The following is a 20,042-nucleotide window of genomic DNA, read 5'->3' on the forward strand; positions in this document are numbered from 1 at the left end:
TTTTTATCTGCTATGTGATAAAAGCAGCATGCAGCCAGGGTATATAAAAGAAGTTTAGTCTGTGACTAGCTTTAGAGGCAGTATATTTTTGGCCGATCAGACCTCTAGGCATGCTGAGAGGTACAGTCCTGTAACTGATTGTGTGATGGACTGTTTCACGTGATGTGTTTTCCCACCAATTCTTCTGCACAGTACAATGTAAAAATGTATGGTACAAAAGGTCTGAAGGCAGATGAAGAAAAATTGAGAGGTTAAAAAAAGCGGGGGGGGGGGGGACAGACACACAGCTAAAACAAAGCACTTTGACGGAATTGTGTACTTTCAGGGGAAAAACAGGAGTGGCTTTGTAAAACTTTGCTTTGAAAACAATATTTAAATACTATGTCTGTTCTCTGTCTGCTCTATTTTATGTTCTTGATTTATTTTCTGTATTTTATTGGTGGTATTTCTGTTTTGTTTGTAATTGGAAACTATGATAAAGTAAAATATAAGCCACTGCATAGGTGGCTTCACTCATCTTTCTCTGGATCCAACCTACTAAGTTTTAATCTGTTTGTGGCTTGATTACACATCCAGATTACAAAACAAAGGTGACCCAATTCCTTCTCTCATTTTCAAAGCAGTTGAAATTTACTCTCTGGTGTCACTTGTAATTGCAGTTATCACAGGAAGCAATGGTGTACATGACACTGCAATGTGCAGCTGGTTGTTTTCTTAAAAGGTCCAGTTTAGGTGTGCCTGTGGCAAAGACCGAGTACTATCATCGCAGATACAAACTATGATTCAGTGAGTTATTTCAAGCAGCTCTGAAGGCAGCTGAGCACTGGCGCTCTTTATCATAGCCTGTGACAGTTACTTAGCTCTCAAACTTCTGTTTTACCAGTCAACATTGTTGCATTGGGTCATGTTGGATGGTATCTTGGCAGTTTCTTAGTGGTATGTTGGCTTTCATTTTGGGTAGCCTTCATTACCACAAAGCAGAACTTATCAATTGCTTTTGGAAATAATCATGAGGACTGTTTACATTAAGTAGGATTTTGGAGTCATAGGGGGAAGGGGGGCACTTAGTGAGATTTTAAATGCAGCTGTGAATAGAACATGCATGCCAGAACTTCACATAGCCAGTTTTCTATTGATCAAGTCCAACTGAAGTGTACAGTTGAGTTTTCCTTCTGGATTGTTTTTTGTAGGGTTTTGGGGTTCATTCATCCTTTATGTTCTCCTCCTTCTGTCCTGCAGAGTTGGGGTGGCAAGGAGAATGGCTTTGGTCTGGCAGAATGTTGTAGAGATTTGCACATGCTGGTAAGTATTCCATTTTGAATTTTATCTTTTCTGCTACTTTGCGGTTGGTAGCTTGACTCATGGTGTGTAGAACTAATTCCCAGTTGCTTTTCTGATTTATGTGAATACATTGATAGTCCTTTCCCAAGTGTGTCTTTTATAGTGCCTCTCACACTGTTTGTATTTAATAGCAAATTGGCAAATAGTTGGTACTCTGCTCTTGCAGGAAGAAAATTTGGTCTTCCTAACGGGCAAGAGTCCATTAAAACACAGTAGGATTCTGCAATATATTTGATATAAAAGCCACTTTGCATTGCCTGGCATAGGCTTTGGAAAAGTTTGACTTCAAACAGTGTTTTAGGGTTAGGGATTCTGACACCAAGATTTGGACACTGAAACTCTCATTTTTTGCTGGTATATATAATCTTCCTTCTTGAGGGTAAGCAATGTGTGATTTGAAAGAATACTGGGTATTTGGGGGCGGGAGTTCTTGGGTGCCCTTTCCTTGCTCACTGCATAATTCTTTCCCCCGTCCATGGTGGTCCCCTGAACCGGGAGAGATGCCAGCTTGTGGTGGTTCTGATAGTTACTTGCCTCATCAGAACTGCCCTGTTGCTTTAAAACTTTCCAGTGCCTGCTTTGCTGATTTTTGCTATGTTTTGAAATGGCTACACTCTGGAGTGAAGCAGCATCATTGTGGGCAGGATCATACATAGAGTATTTTCAAGATGTATTGTTTTTGAGAATGATCAGAGTAACAGTCATTTACAACGTACACATTCTGGGTGTTGATCCTGGTGGAGATCACTTTTTGCCCCAGTTGGGTTAGCATGATCAACACAGATGGTACAGCTGCTATCATACCAAAACAGTGGCAGTTACTGTAAACTTCTGGAAATAGGAAGCAAATCATTTTTAAGGTGCTTCCTGGTTTGCCGCTACCGTCACTGCTGACAGCAATGTCAGGAAGTGCACCAATTGTAGGGCTCATATGAGTTGTGAGGCCCATAAGGTCTGATGGCATGTTCTGAAATACTGCCCTTGACCTGGGGCCAGCAAAATTCTCCCCCTCGGCTGCTTCAACTTTTACATTAAGCTTGCATGAACTGAGTGATGCAAGGCTGAGTAGTCTTATATGCATTGCTACTCATACCCTGTGGGGCTGCTGGAGGCACAGGTCTAGGCCATTGTTCCATGTCTGTGCATCTTCTTGGATATTGCTGTTGTGTTCCTAGATATCAGCAGGGCTCCCTCTGCATCACCATGTCTTCATACCTAATCCTAACTTCTTACATCTTAACTCTCTTCCTCCTCCCACGTGCACAAAAAGATGTAAGGAGAGTTGGGGTGGTGGTTATACTCACACTTCTGCAAGTTGGTGCTCTTAGCACCAGGGTGCATTGTCCTTTGTTACGCTAACGCCCCTCCCTTAACCTCCCCCTAGTCCAGGGTGAGAGTGGTTTGATTTTTTTTGGAGGGAGTGTTTGCCATCTGGTTTGTTCTGATTCCATACTGTGATCTGTACACAGAAATACCCTCCCAGTGCAACTACACTACACTTTGAATTCTATGCAGAGCCAGGGGCCGAGGTCAAAGTGGACAAAAGGGTGAGTCTCCTACAGACTTGTTCTTGTAGGGTTCTGAGGGAAGTGGGTGGGAGCAAGATTTGGCAAATAAGCCCACATTGGATTGAAAAAGGCTATAGCACGTTGCTCCCTATTCAGTTTCTAAGAGAAGTGGGGTTCTCTGCTCCCAGTGAGTGAATACTAAGATGGAGGAAGTTACTTTAGGTATGAGAAGATGCTGGCAGCCAGTCTTCCTATTCTCAGATGCTTTCAGTAGCTTGATAAACTCATTTTGGAGGTTGTCATGGTCCACTCAGTGTCCTACCTCTGCTGTAGCTGCTGTGCCCTGCAATCAAACATGCTGCTTTTAACTCTTGGAGGTGGTGGTGATGGTGGTAGGGATTCAGTGGTGTTGAAGGCCCACTTTGTTGCCCTCATATCTCAGGGAGAGTTTGTTTTCCTATGTCTTGAGAAACACTCTATGAAAGGTCTCTTGTCAGGTGCAAACAGTTCAAACTTTGTCCTCCCCAAATTCCACACTAGGCCCTGTGAGGACCCTTACATAGTAGCTCCAGTTCCCTGTGTATTTGGGTGTAAAGTAGATGGCACACCTTGACAGTGTTCCCAAATTAAATGGGAACACTTCAGTGCCAGATACATACACCCTTGACACTTCCAAGGTAACACCTCTGTCCACCTGTGAAGAGACTTCTCCATTTTGCTTCTCTAAATGCTTGTTTTTTCTAGGTATGGATTTATGGGGCAGATGTGGATTTATGGGGCAGCAGCTCTTTCTCAAATAGGGGTTGCCAGCACAGTAATCCATATTGGGATATGATTAAAATACCCCACGAAAGCCAGGTCTGATTGTTGGCCAAAGGCACAACTCATTTTTGAGCTGTAGCTCTTGGTGGCTGCCCTTAAGCAGTTCTATGGCACAGTTGTGACTTTGGCATGGCTTCCGAATGAGAGATCGGAAATGAACTCCGAAACCTTTTTGTTTCCTTTTCAGACTACCAGCAACACACTACATTATATTCACATAGAACAACTTGACAAGGTAAGCTAACTCCCCCTGCTTAATTGAATGATACTGTATTTTAAATTTTGTGTTTGTATTGGCTTCTAAGCCTCTCTTATTTACCCAATGCAGATTTCAGAAAGTCCCTCTGAAATTATGGAATCCCTCACCAAAATGTACAGCATCCCAAAGGATAAACAGGTACATTGACAGGAAAGACCAATGTGGTGCTCTGGGTGCATTACAGAATGAGGCTTCTGGTTTAGTTTCAAGGAAAACAAATTCAAGGAGATTTTCAGTAGCTAAACTGAGTTAATGAATCTCCTTGGTACTTGAAATGGATTTTTTTCTGGGCTTGGTGGGGCGCTTAATGAGTTGAGAGCTCTAGTTTCCAATACTGCTAACTTTGGTGTGGTTTCCATATTTTGTCCTCAAAATGGGGAGATGTGATGAGATAGAGAAATGTGATGAGATAGAGAAATGGAAACCCATTGAGAGTGACATGGTTACACAAGGTAGTAGCAGATACTGCCCTGGATTGCATCAGGTTGAGTGCATTAGGGCCACCTTTATACAGATGGCTAAATGAGATAATAGAATAAATTGTATCATCTGGGACTTCAGAATAGGAATTGCATTTTGAATGTGCGCTCTGTAGACAAAACAAGGGCATTGGGGAGACTGGTTCATGCCCTGCCCTTGTTCTAGTTTTCTGCTTGCAATATTTACTTATATATACATATGACTGAAGTAATAAAATTCGTTGCATCTCATTCTGCTGCATATGTAGATCCTGCCAGGTGGCTGGTGTCAGTTATAACCCTGTGAGGGATGCATTGTCATGGTGGGTGCTTGGGCCTTTATTGCAACACTGCTAACTTTTTTCTTCTTGTAGATGCTGTTGTTTACACACATTCGCCTGGCCCATGGCTTTTCCAATCATAAAAAGCGGTTGCAAGCTGTTCAGGCCAGACTGCATGCCATTTCTATATTAGGTGAGCATGGTGGCAGAAGGATTCTTATCTGTGGCGCTGCCAAAGTAAAGGGGAAGAATATGAGTTTATACAAGTGGACATTGGGATAGCTTTAAAGTGATACTTTTTATTTTGTTGCACGTGACCGTGTTTTCATGTACTGCCATGAAATAAATAGGCATTTGATCAACCAGTTGGGCGGGACAGGAGGCATCTTCTCCCTGCCACTCTGTCACGTGTCCATGCCCCCATCCTGGCACTATTTCTGTTCTTGGTCTTCTCCTTCCATGGGCAGCTGCCACCAATGCTTGCACTGGCTCCCCTCAGGCAGGCAGGCTTGGGACAGGCTAGGCAGTGGCCCCAAGCAATTTCCAGGGTGAGAGTCTGTCTCTGTCTGTGTCTCTCTCTCCTCCTCATGTGCCCTCCCCGTTAAAGTGGAGAGCTCTCCACTTTATGTAATTTCACATGCATGTGGGGGGTCCTGGAACGTAACCCCTGCGTAAGGGCGGGGAAATTCCTGTACAATGCATTTCTGGGGACTCTTGAGTCACATACTTTACTTAGGTATTCAGGCTGCTTTTTAACTGATAGATGTAGTGGCTCACAACAAATGAAGTGAGCAAGTATGTGTATCAAGGAAATCCTACAGTGTAGCTACCATTGCTGAAAAAAGACTTGGCCCTGGACATGTCAGCCTGTCCTCTCTATATATCAGTATTTAGACCCGGATGAGTTAGTGCTATCAAGTCTCGACTTATTTCCCAGAGACTAACTGGTAACCAGCTGAGATCTTTTGGTACCAAGGAGATGATTCCAATAGTCCAGGCATAGGCAAACTTGGCCCTCCAGATGTTTTGGGACTACAGCTCCCATCATCCCTGACCACTGGTCCTGCTAGCTAGGGATGATGGGAGTTGTAGTTCTGGGGAACCGGGTTCGTGTCTCCTCTCCTCCACATGCAGCTGCTGGGTGACCTTGGGCCAGTCACACTTCTGTGAAGTCTCTCAGCCCCACTCACCTCACAGAGTGTTTGTTGTGGGGGAGGAAGGGAAAGGAGGTTGTTAGCCGCTTTGAGACTCCTGAAGGGGAGTGAAAGGCGGGATATCAAATCCAAACTCTTCTTCTTCTTCAAAACATCTGGAGGGCCGAGTTTGCCTATGTCTGCAATAGTCAGTCCCAGCCACTACCTTAGCTGCTGCACTAACTGAAGTTTATGAACAGCTTTCAAGGGTAGCCCCAAACTGAATATATTACAGTAATATAATATGGAAATTACCGTAGCGCAGATCTCTGCTGCTCCTACAGAGAAGGCATAACTGGTTGTACCTGGTAAAAATGTACTACTTGTCATAGTGCCACCTTTATATATAAAAGCAGCAGTATCTTAAGATACAACCTTAATCTGTGATCTCTCGCCACCCCCCCGAATCTAGATAAGATCTATTACCACTCCCACCACAATATTGTCAATGAGATAAGTTTAAGTTGGCTGTAAGCTTCTTTCCTACTTAACTACTGCTGCAGATACCAATTCAGGAATTTCACTGCCCCATATGGATCTGCAAAAAGGGCAAGCATTAATTGTTGCCCATATATTGATGATACACCATTCAAATTCTGTGATGACATCTCCCAACAGCTTCATAAACATATTAAAAACATAGGAGAGAAGCCTAAGCCAAGATGGTTTTTAAGTAGTCTGAGAAAAATAAAGAACTTTACACTAAATTGCCATCTTTGAAAGCTGTAGTCTCTTCCCACCCCCCACCCCCTAATTTTTTAACAGGCCAGGGAACAAATGTTATTGTGCTTATTTGTGATATTGCTTCATAGAGGCCTGGTTGACTTACATGCTTGTTCCTTCATGGCCAGTTGGTGGGGTTGTGGTTCATAGCAATGAGAATTTCAGGTTGTGGACTAACAAACGCAAGGACCAGAGGGAAGCCAAAAGAAGCTATATAGAACCATGTATGTTTTCTTCCTCTGATCTGGAGCACCTGGACATAGCTTGTACAGTAGAAGCTTGTGCTTCTGGATCAGAGACCATAATTGTATTAACCAGTTATGTGTCACTTAAAATAATGGATAGGTTTGTTCCCCCCCCCCCCATGTCTGTCACCTGCTGCAAATTCTTAACAAAGCCTCTCTCTCTTTCCACAGTGTATTCAAATGCCTTGCAGGAATCCGCCAACAGCATTCTATACAATGGGTTGATAGAGGAGCTAGTGGATGTACTGCAGATAACAGATAAACAGTTAATGGTACGTCATCTATCAACCTGCTTCTCCTGCCCAGACTTGTTGGTAAGGAAAGCTAGCTCAGTGCTACTCACCTTAGTTCCTTCCCAAGGTATTGGCATTGGGTTGGACTGTAAAGATTCTAGAGTTTTTTTCTGCCATTTCCCCTGGAGCTTGTCACTAGCCTATTCAGCTTCCTTTGATACTGACTGAATATGTGGATATTTATAAATTATTATATAGCACACGATTCTCCTCGGAGCTAAATCCCTAATCTCCCCATTTCTCTTTGACAGGACATCAAAGCCGCCTCACTGAGGACGTTAACTTCCATTGTGCACTTGGAGAGGACTCCAAAACTCAGTAGTATTATTGATTGCACTGGAACTGCCTCCTACCACGGATTTTTGCCAGTCCTAGTCCGGAACTGTATACAGGCCATGATCGGCAAGTATTTCTAGATCTCACATGTACTTTGGTTGTATTCTGCTTGTTGTATTCTAATGTTGCTTCCTTCCCTCTTCCCAGATCCCTCCATGGAGCCATATCCACATCAGTTTGCCACAGCACTCTTCTCCTTCTTGTATCACCTGGCAAGCTATGATGCAGGAGGTGAAGCTCTAGTCTCCTGTGGCATGATGGAGGCCTTATTGAAGGTAATGTATGCTCAAGAGAATGAGTAAGGCAGCCAGTTCCAAAACATTAGAAAACTGTTTGCTGGACTCTGGTCAGACAAAAATTGGACATGCAGTTCTTTTAACTGTTGTCCAGAAAACTGGAGCACTGTTGTGTGTACAGATACCCTTCTCTGTCCCTCGCCTCCACATCTTGCTGCTGCTGTTCCCGTTAGACTACAGATGTTTGCCAATTTGTTTCTATTGAATTAAAACTGGTAAATCTTGAATGCCAGCCATAGGGAAGCCCAGTTTCTGAGGCCGAGAAACTATCTTAAGAGTAGAAAAGACTGGCTCATAAGTATTGGCGCCTAAAGCATGCATGCAAATGTGTATCTGGTTTGTCTCAACTGAAAAGCCTGTTCTGTCAAGCCAAGCTCTGATTTAATAGCATTCTAGATTAGGCATAGTAGCTGCCCTTTGAGAAATCAAACTGCTTGGTGGCATTCCAGAGCATTTAACCGTAGCCTAACTTTGCTGTTGTGACTTTAGTTGTTGTGTTCTGGTCCTCAGACCTCAAGAAGGGCCTTATAGAACTAGAAAAGGGCAGTCAAAATGATCAGTGGGCACTGGAGACACACACACACACACACACACCCCTTTGAGGAAAAGTTACAGCCTTGGGGTCTTTGAGGGGGCAAGGGGGAACATTATTGATTGAAAGATATAAAATTAAGTATGGTGTAGAGCCGGGATGTCCAACAGGTCAATCCCAGAGTGATAGCGGTAGATCACGTGCTCATTTTCCTCTGTGTGTGTGTGGGGAATAGCGTCCCTGCGCGTGCTGTCCTGACCTGGCGAGAGTCAGTTGTTGCTCAGATGCCTCCGCCGCCCTGCTACATGGGTGTTTTGGAAGCTCCAGCCAGCGGGCTGCAACAGGTTAACTCTGACAGGATCGCGGATCCCTGGCTGTGGCTGTCTACTTATGCAATCGGGCGGCTGTAGACTGTTCCTGGTGCTCTGCCTCTGGGGAGAGCGGTGTAGTGCTTAATGTTTTTAAAGCGATTTATGGTGTGCCCCCCGAAAAGCAGCAGAAGTACTGCACCCCCCAAAAAGCTAAACAAATTTGGACTGGCCCCCTTAAAAAAGCTAAGCAAATTTGATTCCCCCCCCCCCCCCCATGGGCAGATCACTGCCAGTTTTTTATTCTGAGAGTAGATTGCAGTCTCTTGGGAGTTGGACGCCCCTGGTGTAGAGAAAGTGGATAAGTCAGTAATCCAGGGTCACTGAACGAATCTGAATAATGGGAGACTGAGGATAGGCAAAACAGGTACTTCTTACAGTGCATAATTAAACTGTAGAATTCACCCTCAGAAGATGCATTGATCGCAACCATGATCACAGCCCACTTGAATAATTTTAAAAGGGGATTGAACCCGTTCGTAGTTGAAAAGGCTGTTAATGGTTACTTAGGGTTACCATATTTCAAGAAGTGAAAATCTGGACACAAAAGTTGTTGAGCTTCCCTCCCCCCCAGCCCCCCCCAAACACTTCTGATATGGACTGCCATACACCTGGGTTTTCATGGACATTTTAACCAACTTTTGACAATTGCGCCTGGGCTCCCTTTTCAACGGATGAATCCTGGCTTTGTCTGGGAAATTCCAGACGTATGGCACCCCTGTGGTTACTAGCAAAGATGGCCATATGTTAACCTCCAGTATGGAGGCAGCGTGCCTCTGAATACCAGTTGCTAGGGAATTTGAGAGGGGAAGAGTTATATTATATTGTGCCTAGGTCCTGCTTGAATGCTGGACTAGATGAACCATTTATCTGATGCAACAAACTTCTTAGGTGTTTTCTTTTGAAATTCCGGATTCTCCCCAGTGTCAGTTGAAAATGGTGGGTTGTTGTACCCATGGGTTTATCACTTTTGTGGCTCCTTCATTCACACATTCTTACCTGCTTTTACATTTTTCTTCCCAGGTGATCAAGTTCTTAGGAGATGAACAGGACCAGATCACTTTTGTGACCAGAGCAGTCCGTGTGGTGGACTTAATCACAAACCTAGACATGGCAGCTTTCCAGTCTCACAGCGGCCTCTCTATCTTCATCTATAGACTAGAGGTAGCTGTGCTTTATTCTTGTGTCAACTGCTATTCATTGCATACTCTTCATGTAGGCCTGACTTCACAGCCATTGTTCATTTTTACCAGTGATTCAGCTAACTCTACTCAAGTTGTTTTAAAGCTCTTTTTACATATCGCTTCCTTTGTGTTTTAGCATGAGGCAGACCTGTGTCGGAGGGAATGTCCCTTTGTAATAAAGCCAAAGATCCAGAGACCTGCTGCTACCACTACACAGGAGGGTGAAGAGATGGAGACAGACATAGAAGGTATCTCATAAGAGCTATTGGTCACTTTTACAGAAATGTTTATAGCTTATTGAACCAATAAACGTAGAGAGGAAAATCTACAGAAACGGTATCTGTGGATAGTATTGGATTTTATTTTAATTGCAACTTGATGTATTTCTGTTAGCTTTTATTACGTGTTAAAGAGATTTAATAATCCTATGTTTTATAGAGCTATAGCTAAAATGTTACATGTTAGATACAGTTGGGATGCTTCTGCTGCCTTTGAGGAACTGGATTTTGAAATAAAATGAATTCAGTAGAATTGTGAGATGAAAGGTAAACTTCATGCATTCTCCATAGATGGCAGATTTGACATGCTTAGCCAGTTTTGTTCGGGTGTGTGGTTTGGCAGAGTTGGTTCAGCACTTTTTGAGTGTTAGGGGATCCTCTGGGATTTTTACTTTAGAAAATGGGTGAGGTAGGGTGAGGCAAGATAGAATTATACATGGTGTAGAGAGAATAGATAGGGAGAAGTAATATTAGTCTGTTGTTCTAGGGCAGGTTAGGTTGTTGAGTTTTGGGAAATGATGATAAAGAAGTCATGCCTACTGTCATCTTGTGTCGGCAAAGAGAAGATACAGCTTCTAAATGAAAGATAGGGTATTCCCACAGCTATAGCTTTGCAGACATAGGGTGGAACTTGTGAAGGGCCTCTGCTAATTTGTCTTACGCTGAGTATATCTCTCCCTTCCCCGCACCCACGCACAATTGAGTCCAATTATTTCCTGTAAAATATCTTTCCATTTCTCTAGTTTCTGACGTAGCCATGGAAAGCAGCCCTGGGCCTTCCACCTCTGGAGAACATCGACAAGAAGTTGTGGTTGAAACAAGGGCCCCAAGTGCCATCACTCCTAGCAGTAGCAGTAGCAGCAGCAGCACAAACATGGTAGTCTCACCCCGAAGTGGTATGTATTGACTTGTATAAAAGAGCTTTTGTTGTACCACTGGAGTGTTTTCCATTGATTGATTTCATTTTCTGGATTCCTTCTTTATTCCAGGAGTTCAGTGTATCCCTCAGCGAGCAGCACTTCTCAAGTCCATGTTGAACTTCTTGAAAAAGGCCATCCAGGACCCAGCTTTTTCAGATGGCATACGACATGGTGAGAGACTGCCTTAGCATTTGGGCTAAGCCAGCAGTTTTTGAACCAGCTTGTCTCTTTGTGGTGTATAGTAGCCTGTAAATGCTGGTGGCTACATAACTAAAGGCAGGAGTCTCCTGGGATGCTTCCATCCTCCCCCAATTTGGTTCTACTTGGGCAACAGATCTCTATGAATTCATTAGCTGTCTTTTCTTTTTTGTAATTTTTTTTGGTTAAATTTTACATCTCAGATGGTGAATGTTATGTCTGAATGGAAATCTGAGAATTCATTAGCTTTCTTTGGTGACTTTTGTATTTCCCTCCTACACAGATGTAAAAGTGTGAAATGTCACACTAGACCTCTTTTTGCAAGTTGCTCTTGTTCTGGAGAATGAACTTCCCAGCAATAGTCACTAGTGTCTAATCTTGTGCAAAGCAAACCACAAAATGTGGAACTGGGGGTGGAATGTGACTTCCTTAGAATCCCAGTTTCATTGAAATTTGCTAGCCCATTATTGTAAAGATATGATTGGAACTGTGCAGAGAATAGTTACTGACATCCTTGGAAGCCAAATGACTTGCTGAATAATATTTCTGGTGGTTTGGGGGTAGGGATTTAATTGCTCTATGAAGCTCCTTGTCCTTTACCATTACTAGTAAAACCAGAATAAATTGTACAGAGTGACAGAATATTTTGTACATTTTTGCATATTATAAAGGTGATAAAGTAAAACTTATTGGTGCAGCATTTTTAGTGGAAACTTTACTGAAAGTGCTTTATGTAATTACCACATTATCCGTGCCTTATTCATTATGTCTCCTCCTTGCAGTGATGGATGGCTCTCTGCCTACCTCTCTGAAGCACATCATCAGCAATGCAGAATACTATGGGCCATCACTCTTCTTGCTTGGTAAGTGTGTCTTTCATTCATAATAAATAATACGTTTCTTAGCTGGTTTCCCTGGACCACATCCCTCTTGATTTGTTTCCCAGGAGTGACAGCATACTCTGGGAATGGGCCATTGTAATGGGAGGTGTCATCTCTCAGCCTAGCTGCGAAGTTGTCCTGCCTAGGAAGACCTGTACTGGTCAGTGACTCACCTCATTCTCTCTTCTCTCCTGACAGCCACTGAGGTGGTAACGGTCTTTGTATTCCAAGAGCCTTCGCTGCTATCCTCACTACAGGACAATGGCCTAACAGATGTCATGCTGCATGCTCTCCTTATAAAAGATGTGAGTTTTATTATTTTTGTTACCTGTGTTCCTATAAAAGCCTCACGTTGTTTTTTTAAATCTGGGAGCTGAAAGAGTCTTAGTAATTTTTACACTTCCCATTTTGCATTCCAAAGGGACGCGGGTGGTGCTGTGGGTAAAACCTCAGTGCCTGGGGCTTGCCGATCGTATGGTCGGCGGTTCGAATCCCCGCGGCGGGGTGAGCTCCCATCTTTCGGTCCCAGCTCCTGCCCACCTAGCAGTTTGAAAGCACCCCTAAGTGCAAGTAGATAAATAGGTACCGCTTTATAGCGGGAAGGTAAACGGCGTTTCCGTGTGCGGCGCTGGTGCTGGCTCGCCAGAGCAGCTTCGCCACGCTGGCCACGTGACCCGGAAGTGTCTTCGGACAGCGCAGGCCCCCGGCCTCTTAAGTGAGATGGGCGCACAACCCTAGAGTCGGACACGACTGGCCCGAAAGGGCAGGGGTACCTTTACCTTTATTTTGCATTCCAGCAGTTGCTAATTTCTGGCACTGCAATCTAATTCATTTTGTAAATGAATATACCTGATAAAAGCATTTCATATAATTCATGTTACGTGTACTGTGCTGGCCCATTTAGGGGTTCATGGCACAGTTGGAATACTTTTTCGACATATCTCCTCAGCTCCTCTCTTATTCTGCTCAAATGGAGGATTAATGTGGAAATACGTGGATTTACTTCCATTTTGTCTTTCCACTTTATTTCCACTCCTGCTCAGTAAGTTCACTCTACCATTTCTTTCCAATTTCCACCTTTGAATCTCTGCTTTCCTGTTTATATCGTTTTCTCTCAACGTAGTCCCTTGAAGCTACTATTTTTCTCTCAAGTCATTCAACTCAGTTAAGAGAGTTCTCTGGCTCCTATACATAAGAATGGGTTCCCCATTCCACATAAAAATTCCTCTTTTCCCACATTGCTTTTATGTCACATCTCACTGCATTTTGTAACGTTAGGCCAAAGGTGAGCAGAAGGTTGATCAGGATCTGGTGGCAGATTTGTGTGATAGGAAGCAGATTGGAAAAAGGTTCTGACTCCCAGTTCATTAAGAATAACAACAACAAATTCTTTTTTCCATGTAAATCAGGTACCGGGGGGAAATTCCTAGGCTCAGAATGTGCTTGGAGGCAAACTTCTTTTCAGAATTTCAAGATCTTCCATGGAGTAGCCAGGTGCAAAGGACATGTAGCTAGAATTAAAAAAGCAAAGAAGGTCTGACAAGCCTGAAGTCTAACCATTCTTGTGTTAGGTTGTTAGGCCTCATTTGCATCAAATAAACGTTTATAAAGAAATGTTACTTTTATAGCTCAAGTGCAACTTTGTGACCCTTTTGGCATTGTGGTGCACATCTCTCCTGACAGGTCCCAGCCACACGGGAAGTTCTGGGCTCCCTTCCTAATGTCTTCAGTGCCCTGTGCCTGAATGCCCGGGGCCTCCAATCCTTTGTTCAGTGTCAGCCTTTTGAACGCCTCTTCAAAGTGTTGCTCTCACCAGACTACCTCCCAGCAATGAGGAGGCGTCGCAGTTCAGACCCACTTGGTGAGTATCTTCTGGGGTCCATGTGTGTTGGCCATTTCTCCCTACTTGTCACCATCCTGTGGTCCAGACATTAGATAGCCATCTTCAAATATATTAAGGGCTGTCACATGGAAGAGGGAAAAGTTTGTTTTATCCTGCTCCCTAGAGACAACTGGAGGGGTCCCCCCCCCTTTAACTTTTGGAAATCATTTTGAATTTGACTATTATCCAGTCTAATTAACAAAGTAATCCTAGTGTTTTATGGCTCATATATAGGCTCTGTTCCTAGGTGAAATTCTTATAAAGTGGACTGTTAACAACCCATGATGAGGAATTCCCCATTTCCCTTTTGAAAACAAGCTTCTATTTTTTACCATTTCTAATGATTAAGTTGAATGGAAGTGCAGTTTTTCTGCCTCAGAATCCTACTTTCCTGATGACTTAATACAGCACCCAATGTGGTGCTGCTTGTGGTGTTTTAACACGTGAATGTGCGGCTCTCCACCTGGCATCTTTGTCTTCGCAGTGGGTGATCTTGTAATCACAACCAGAAATTGTACTAGCAGTAAACAAAATGAGCTGGCTATGAATCTGAAAGGTTTTGTTCCATCATTGATGGTGCCTTAGAAATGTAACTTATTTGGCATACTTTTATCAGTTACAGCAAGAGTTGCCAATCATTATTATTATTATTTGGAATAAAATTTTATTAGTTTTCAATTACAGTCCAATAATAGCCTCATTATAGCAATACCAATTTATAATACAATTATTAATACCAATCATTCAAGTACTGAATTATATAATTTAGTTAAAGTGGCCCCCTACATGCTTGATTTGATGATTTGATAATTTTCTTTATTTCTGCATTCCAAAATCTTACTAGTGTCAATTGCATTCCGGTTATAATAATAATCCCTTATACAACATCTGTAGTTTTAATAACTCTAATTGTGTTGACACATTAAATGATTTATAAAATTTCAAGTGATGATCGCCAACCATATCCTTGTTCTTGTGTGTGGCAGTGTTCAGAATGGAGGGAAGGATGGGTGTCCAATGCTGGCATCCAGTGAAATATGGGCATTTTTAAGGAATGTGTTCTGTGTAGAAGAGGCTGAGCATGTATAAACAGAAAGTGAACAGAAGGAACATATGCTACTTGGGCTGCTGTGGTTGCGTAGAAAATTAGATTCTTTTGACCTGTGGGGACCCATACCTGATTCTTAAAAAGAAATGCAACCGTACTCAATCTTGAATTAGTAGCATACCCAACCAATGGTGCTTCCATCTTGTTTGGGCAGCTTGTTTACTCACATCCAGTTCATCACAGACCTTAGACACCAGTTCAGAACCTTAGTTAACTCATTGAAAGCAGATGTAAAGGAGAGATAGCATTGAGTGTCCAAAATCTTCAGCCAAAATCTCCAGACAGTTTTGTGTAGATTGAACCTTGTGGCATTCTGCGTGTGAATGGATGGAACAGTAACTCCACCTGCCACCTTTGTAAACCCAACTTGCAAGAAGGAGAGACCACAGTATGTCTCCTCTTTGCTCCAAACACAAGAGGCAACCCAGAAACATATCAGGGGATCTTAGAGAATAAACAATATCTTATTCTCACTTACCATCTCCTATCTATGCTCACCCACAGTTTATAATAAAGACATTCGTGCCTGAAGATTAAACACCACATGTAGAAGTTGGTATTCTTGAAAATATCATGCTAACTTTTTATGAAAGCAAGTTCCAGGCTTATGGATTTGGAGATTAATAGGTGGAAAATTCACACAGTGTCTGCAAGAGAGTCATACCTAGAAATTAGCTGTTACTCCCATCTGGCCTTCTGTTATTTTCCCTTATACCTTGCTTCCCTTTCATGCAACACTGAACCTTTTTTTTTAAAAAAAGTTTCATTAGAATATTGAGTTATTTAGATTAAGAGGACAAAAATAAATTGTTACTTACTTGACTGGGCTGGTTTATGCCAAGTACCACAGTCCTTTATAGCTTAAATCTAATTTACTCCCATTCCCCGGTGTTCATTCTAGGGGACACTGCTTCCAATCTTGGAAGTGCTGTGGATGAGCTCATGAGGCACCAGCCCACACTCAAGACAGATGCTACTACAGCCATAATTAAGGTAGGAAGTAGAACAGAATGGTTCCTATGCTGTTTGTGTCTCTATCTTGCCAACCTCCCAAGTTGTGCACCTAGAAGTTGTCTCTTTTACACTGTTTTTTCCTGAATGCAGTCTTATTTGGAGAATAACATCCCAGACTGGTATTCTGGAAGTCCTAACTAGAATTTGTTCCATGCCAACATGCTTGTTCACTGTTCTGCAGTTACTAGAAGAAATCTGCAATCTGGGCCGAGACCCTAAATACATCTGCCAGAAGCCCTCCATTCAAAAGGCTGATGGAACAGCCACTGCTCCGCCACCTCGCTCAACTCATGCAGCAGAGGAGGCCTCCAGTGAGGATGAAGAAGAAGAAGAGGTGCAAGCTATGCAGAGTTTCAATGCCACGCAGCAGAGTGAGGCAGAATCCAGCCAGCAGTGAGTAGCTGAGGCTAAAAATAACATACAGCAATCCTGTGAATGGTGGCTTGCTGCAAAGTCTAGCCTGCACTTGCTTTCTGATCAGTTTTTAAAGCTGCTTGAAAACAACCTGTATTTGAGGGCAGGGTGGATGGGGGGCTTGGCAAAACAACTGGGCTGTCCTTCATGTTTAGGGAGAGCATGGTGATGGTTCAGAGAACCCATGAAGTTAATTCTATGAATCCAGTGAGGTCTTGTTTTTCTTCAGTGGCAATCCAACATGCCACATGGCAATTAGTTTTGAAACGGAGCATTTCAGAGCAGCTGGTGCCCGCACAGGGTGTAAGCTATACAAAAAGTTACATCCCACTGGATTAGCAGAGGCTCTCTGAGTAAGCCTAAGCAACTCTCTGGATCCTGCTCAACGTGCTTCACATAACTGTCAAGGTTGCTGCATATAGCAGAAAATGTACTTGGGCAGCTGTTACCCATGTTGACTGGCAAGTACATTGTACACAGCAGAAAATGCATTTGCATAGCTCTTCGTGTGTTCGCAAAGCATGCATTTTCCTGTGTGCTATGATCACTACATTGCGGGAAAAGCAGAATTTGAGGCAACTGTTGAGTTCATTTAGTGAAGTGTACTGTTGCAAAAAAGAAAAAAAGCCCTTCATAAGAGTAAAGTTTGATTCCTTTGAGCATTTTTGGTAGAGACTGTTTGAGAAATGGTGCATTTGTTTCAGTGTATGTTGACTTGTCTTGCTGTTCATGCCTGCCTAATGGTTTTGAATCAAGACAGGATAAGACCATGGTCATTTTACTGTTTAGCATTATTGTGATATTGACCCTTCAATACAAGGTTGCTGACATTAAATACCTGTTTGGTATTGAAGCAGGCCACAGATTCACAAATAACGCCTTAGATTCATGGTTTGCATTTGTTTATTTAGTAGGTTTACACTGCTACACAATGAACAGAGTTTCTAGGCAGTGAACATAACACAGCCAGTGAATGGTAGAGTGGGCTCTGCTGGATTTATAGCCCTGAGATGTGATTGAAGTGATATATTACACCAGGGGTCATCAACCTTTTTTAGCCATGGGCCGGTTCACCGTCCCTCAGACCATGCGGTGTGTCAGACTATATTTTGAAGAAAAAAATGAACAAATCCCTATGCCCCACAAATAACCCAGAAATGCATTTTAAATAAAAGCACACATTCTGCTCATGTAAAAACACCAGGCAGGCCCCACAAATAACCCAGAGATGCATTTTAAATAAAACACGCTGATTCCCAGACCATCCGTGGGCTGGATTGAGAAGGCGATTGGGCTGCATCTGGCCCATGGGCCTTAGGTTGCCTACCCCTGTATTATACAAAGCACAATTCTAAGAAAAGAGGGTGGGTGAAGCTGTTATAAAGATCACTTGGACCACAGCAGAACCCAGAGGTGGGTTTCAGTCAAAGTGGTACTGTTAGCTTTACTTTCTTGTTTCTGCAAGCTGATTCTTCACTTACCTATTTCCTTACATACATTTTACCCGGAAGTAAGCACCACTGGCTTTCAGAGAAATTCACTTGCAAGTGAGAGTGGGTGGGAATATTTAATTTCCTCCTCTCAGTTCCATTCTATGCTGTGCATGTGTAATATTCCTGCTCTCCTGGCAGGCTTAATTTTTCTCTGGGGAATGTGCTCATTATTCTGTTGGCTTGTGACTAGGAGAAATTGGCTTTTGTGAGCTTATGGGTAGGGTTGGCATGCCAGTCAATTGACAGATCAGACATTATAAATTTGCTATCTGTTATCATTTGACCACAATCACGTACCTCATCAAGCCACAATGGTTGAACTTACTAGCTGCCTAATTAGCACAACTGCATTTAAAACTTTTTAGTTGGTTGCTGTTGCTATACTTTATTTGGGATTTTATTTCATTATGTAGTCATAGACTGACCCTGGTGTTCGGGATAAAAGCTAGAGAACAGTTCAGTGAATTCACATTTCAAGTGATTGAAAGTTATACCGTATTTTTCGCACCATAGGGCGCACCGGACGATAGGGCGCACCTAGTTTTGGTAGGTGGAAAACAAGAAAAAATTATTCTGAACCCCAGAAGCCAGAACAGCAAGAGGGATCTGGCTTCTGGGATACCGTGTGGCTGTTCTGGCTTCTGGGGTAACTGCACCAAGCCTCTTCAGGGCAGCGGGATGAAGGCTCCCCCTGCCCTGAAAGGCTGCGCAGGGCTAAAGCAGAAGCCAGGACAGACGCGTCCCTGAAGGGGCACTGCGCCTTCTCTCTCTCTGCCCAGCGCCCCTCCTTCACAGGAGAGGTGCTGCGCAGAGAGGGAGAAGGGGCATCGCCCTTCAGCGAACCTGGAGAAGGAACAGGAGACCCTTCTGTTCCTCCTCCGGCTTCGCTGGACCGGCGCGTTGCTGAAGGGGCGCTGCGCCTTCTCTCTCTATCTCTCTCTGCGCAGTGCCTCTCCTTCGCAGGCTGCCGCCCCAAGCCTCGCGCGCCTGGCGGGACATCCCGCCGGGCGTGCTAGGCTTGCAGACACTCGCCCGAAGTACGGGGAGCCCTCCGGAGGGCTCCCTGTGCTTCGGGCAACAGGCTGCCGCCCCAAGCGCTCGGCGGGACCTCCTGCTGGGCGCGCAAGGCTTGCGGACACTCGCTGGGGCTGCAGGCTGCTGCCCGCAAGCCTTGTGAGCCCGCGGGAACTCCCGCCGGGCTTGCAAGGCTTGCGGATAGCTTCCTGAAGCCTGGAGAGCGAGAGGGGTCGGTGCGCACCGATGCCTCTCGCTCTCCAGGCTTCAGCGAAAGCCTGCATTCGCACCATAGGACGCACACACATTTCCCCTTCATTTTTGGAGGGGAAAAAGTGCGTCCTATGGAGCGAAAAATACAGTAATTCACTACAGTTCTTTTTGTTTTAAATATGGTAGTTTATTATTTCATTAACAGATAATTTTGTTTTTGTAATTAGTATCAATATCAAACATGTTTATGTTTCTGTTTTTGTTCTAATTAAAGTTAATACTTTTAAAGTTAACCACTATTTGGTCAGTTGACCAAATCTTTTTTTGATTGGTCAGATGACCAAACTTAGCTGCAAGTCCTTTCTAAAAATGCATCAACACAGAGTAGTCATTGCTTTGGAGAAACTCCCAAATTATAACTTACCAAGGACCACAATGGCTGGATCTTTTCAAACCTTGATAAACCTGCTTAATCCCACCACTGGGCTTTCAGATTGGCCATGTTCTCATGTAAGATTAAAACATGACAGGAAGGAGCTGCTGTGAGCCTTGGGCTTGTGTTCTTCCTCTCACCTCAGAGGACACCTACAGGGTTTAGTTTCACTTCCACAAAACCTGACTTATTACATATAAATCAGAGATTGTGATTTTTAAAAACCTGTTCTGTGTAAACCAGCCAACTTCAAACCATGGACTGTGAAACTGTCTTATTTAACTAGCCCAGGGGGTGGGAAACCTGTGGCCCTCCAGATGTTATTGGACTCCCGTCAACCTCAGGTAGCATGGCC

At 43.5% G+C, this 20,042-nt stretch overlaps 1 protein-coding gene across 21 annotated transcripts in view; it reads left to right on the top strand.

Annotated features, from left to right (window-relative positions):
- Positions 1 to 20,042, top strand: part of HUWE1 (HECT, UBA and WWE domain containing E3 ubiquitin protein ligase 1) — a 96,386-nt gene that overhangs the window by 24,130 nt on the left and 52,214 nt on the right. For 11 of the 21 annotated variants that reach the window (XM_083718037.1, XM_083718041.1, XM_083718027.1 and 8 more), the window contains exons 7-23: positions 1,240 to 1,302; positions 2,811 to 2,888; positions 3,859 to 3,906; positions 4,000 to 4,068; positions 4,763 to 4,862; positions 7,002 to 7,144; positions 7,375 to 7,525; positions 7,607 to 7,734; positions 9,679 to 9,819; positions 9,976 to 10,087; positions 10,861 to 11,013; positions 11,107 to 11,208; positions 12,018 to 12,098; positions 12,315 to 12,421; positions 13,800 to 13,977; positions 16,008 to 16,099; positions 16,302 to 16,513. In XM_083718037.1, the coding sequence (XP_083574163.1) occupies positions 1,240 to 1,302; positions 2,811 to 2,888; positions 3,859 to 3,906; positions 4,000 to 4,068; positions 4,763 to 4,862; positions 7,002 to 7,144; positions 7,375 to 7,525; positions 7,607 to 7,734; positions 9,679 to 9,819; positions 9,976 to 10,087; positions 10,861 to 11,013; positions 11,107 to 11,208; positions 12,018 to 12,098; positions 12,315 to 12,421; positions 13,800 to 13,977; positions 16,008 to 16,099; positions 16,302 to 16,513 (1,958 nt within the window). The remainder of the gene's footprint in view (positions 1 to 1,239; positions 1,303 to 2,810; positions 2,889 to 3,858; positions 3,907 to 3,999; positions 4,069 to 4,762; positions 4,863 to 7,001; positions 7,145 to 7,374; positions 7,526 to 7,606; positions 7,735 to 9,678; positions 9,820 to 9,975; positions 10,088 to 10,860; positions 11,014 to 11,106; positions 11,209 to 12,017; positions 12,099 to 12,314; positions 12,422 to 13,799; positions 13,978 to 16,007; positions 16,100 to 16,301; positions 16,514 to 20,042) is intronic. The other 10 variants (XM_083718025.1, XM_083718043.1, XM_083718033.1 and 7 more) reach the window with 3 other exon arrangements.

Source organism: Podarcis gaigeae (genome assembly GCF_964106915.1).
Source record: "Podarcis gaigeae genome assembly, chromosome: 17".
NCBI lineage: Eukaryota > Metazoa > Chordata > Lepidosauria > Squamata > Lacertidae > Podarcis > Podarcis gaigeae.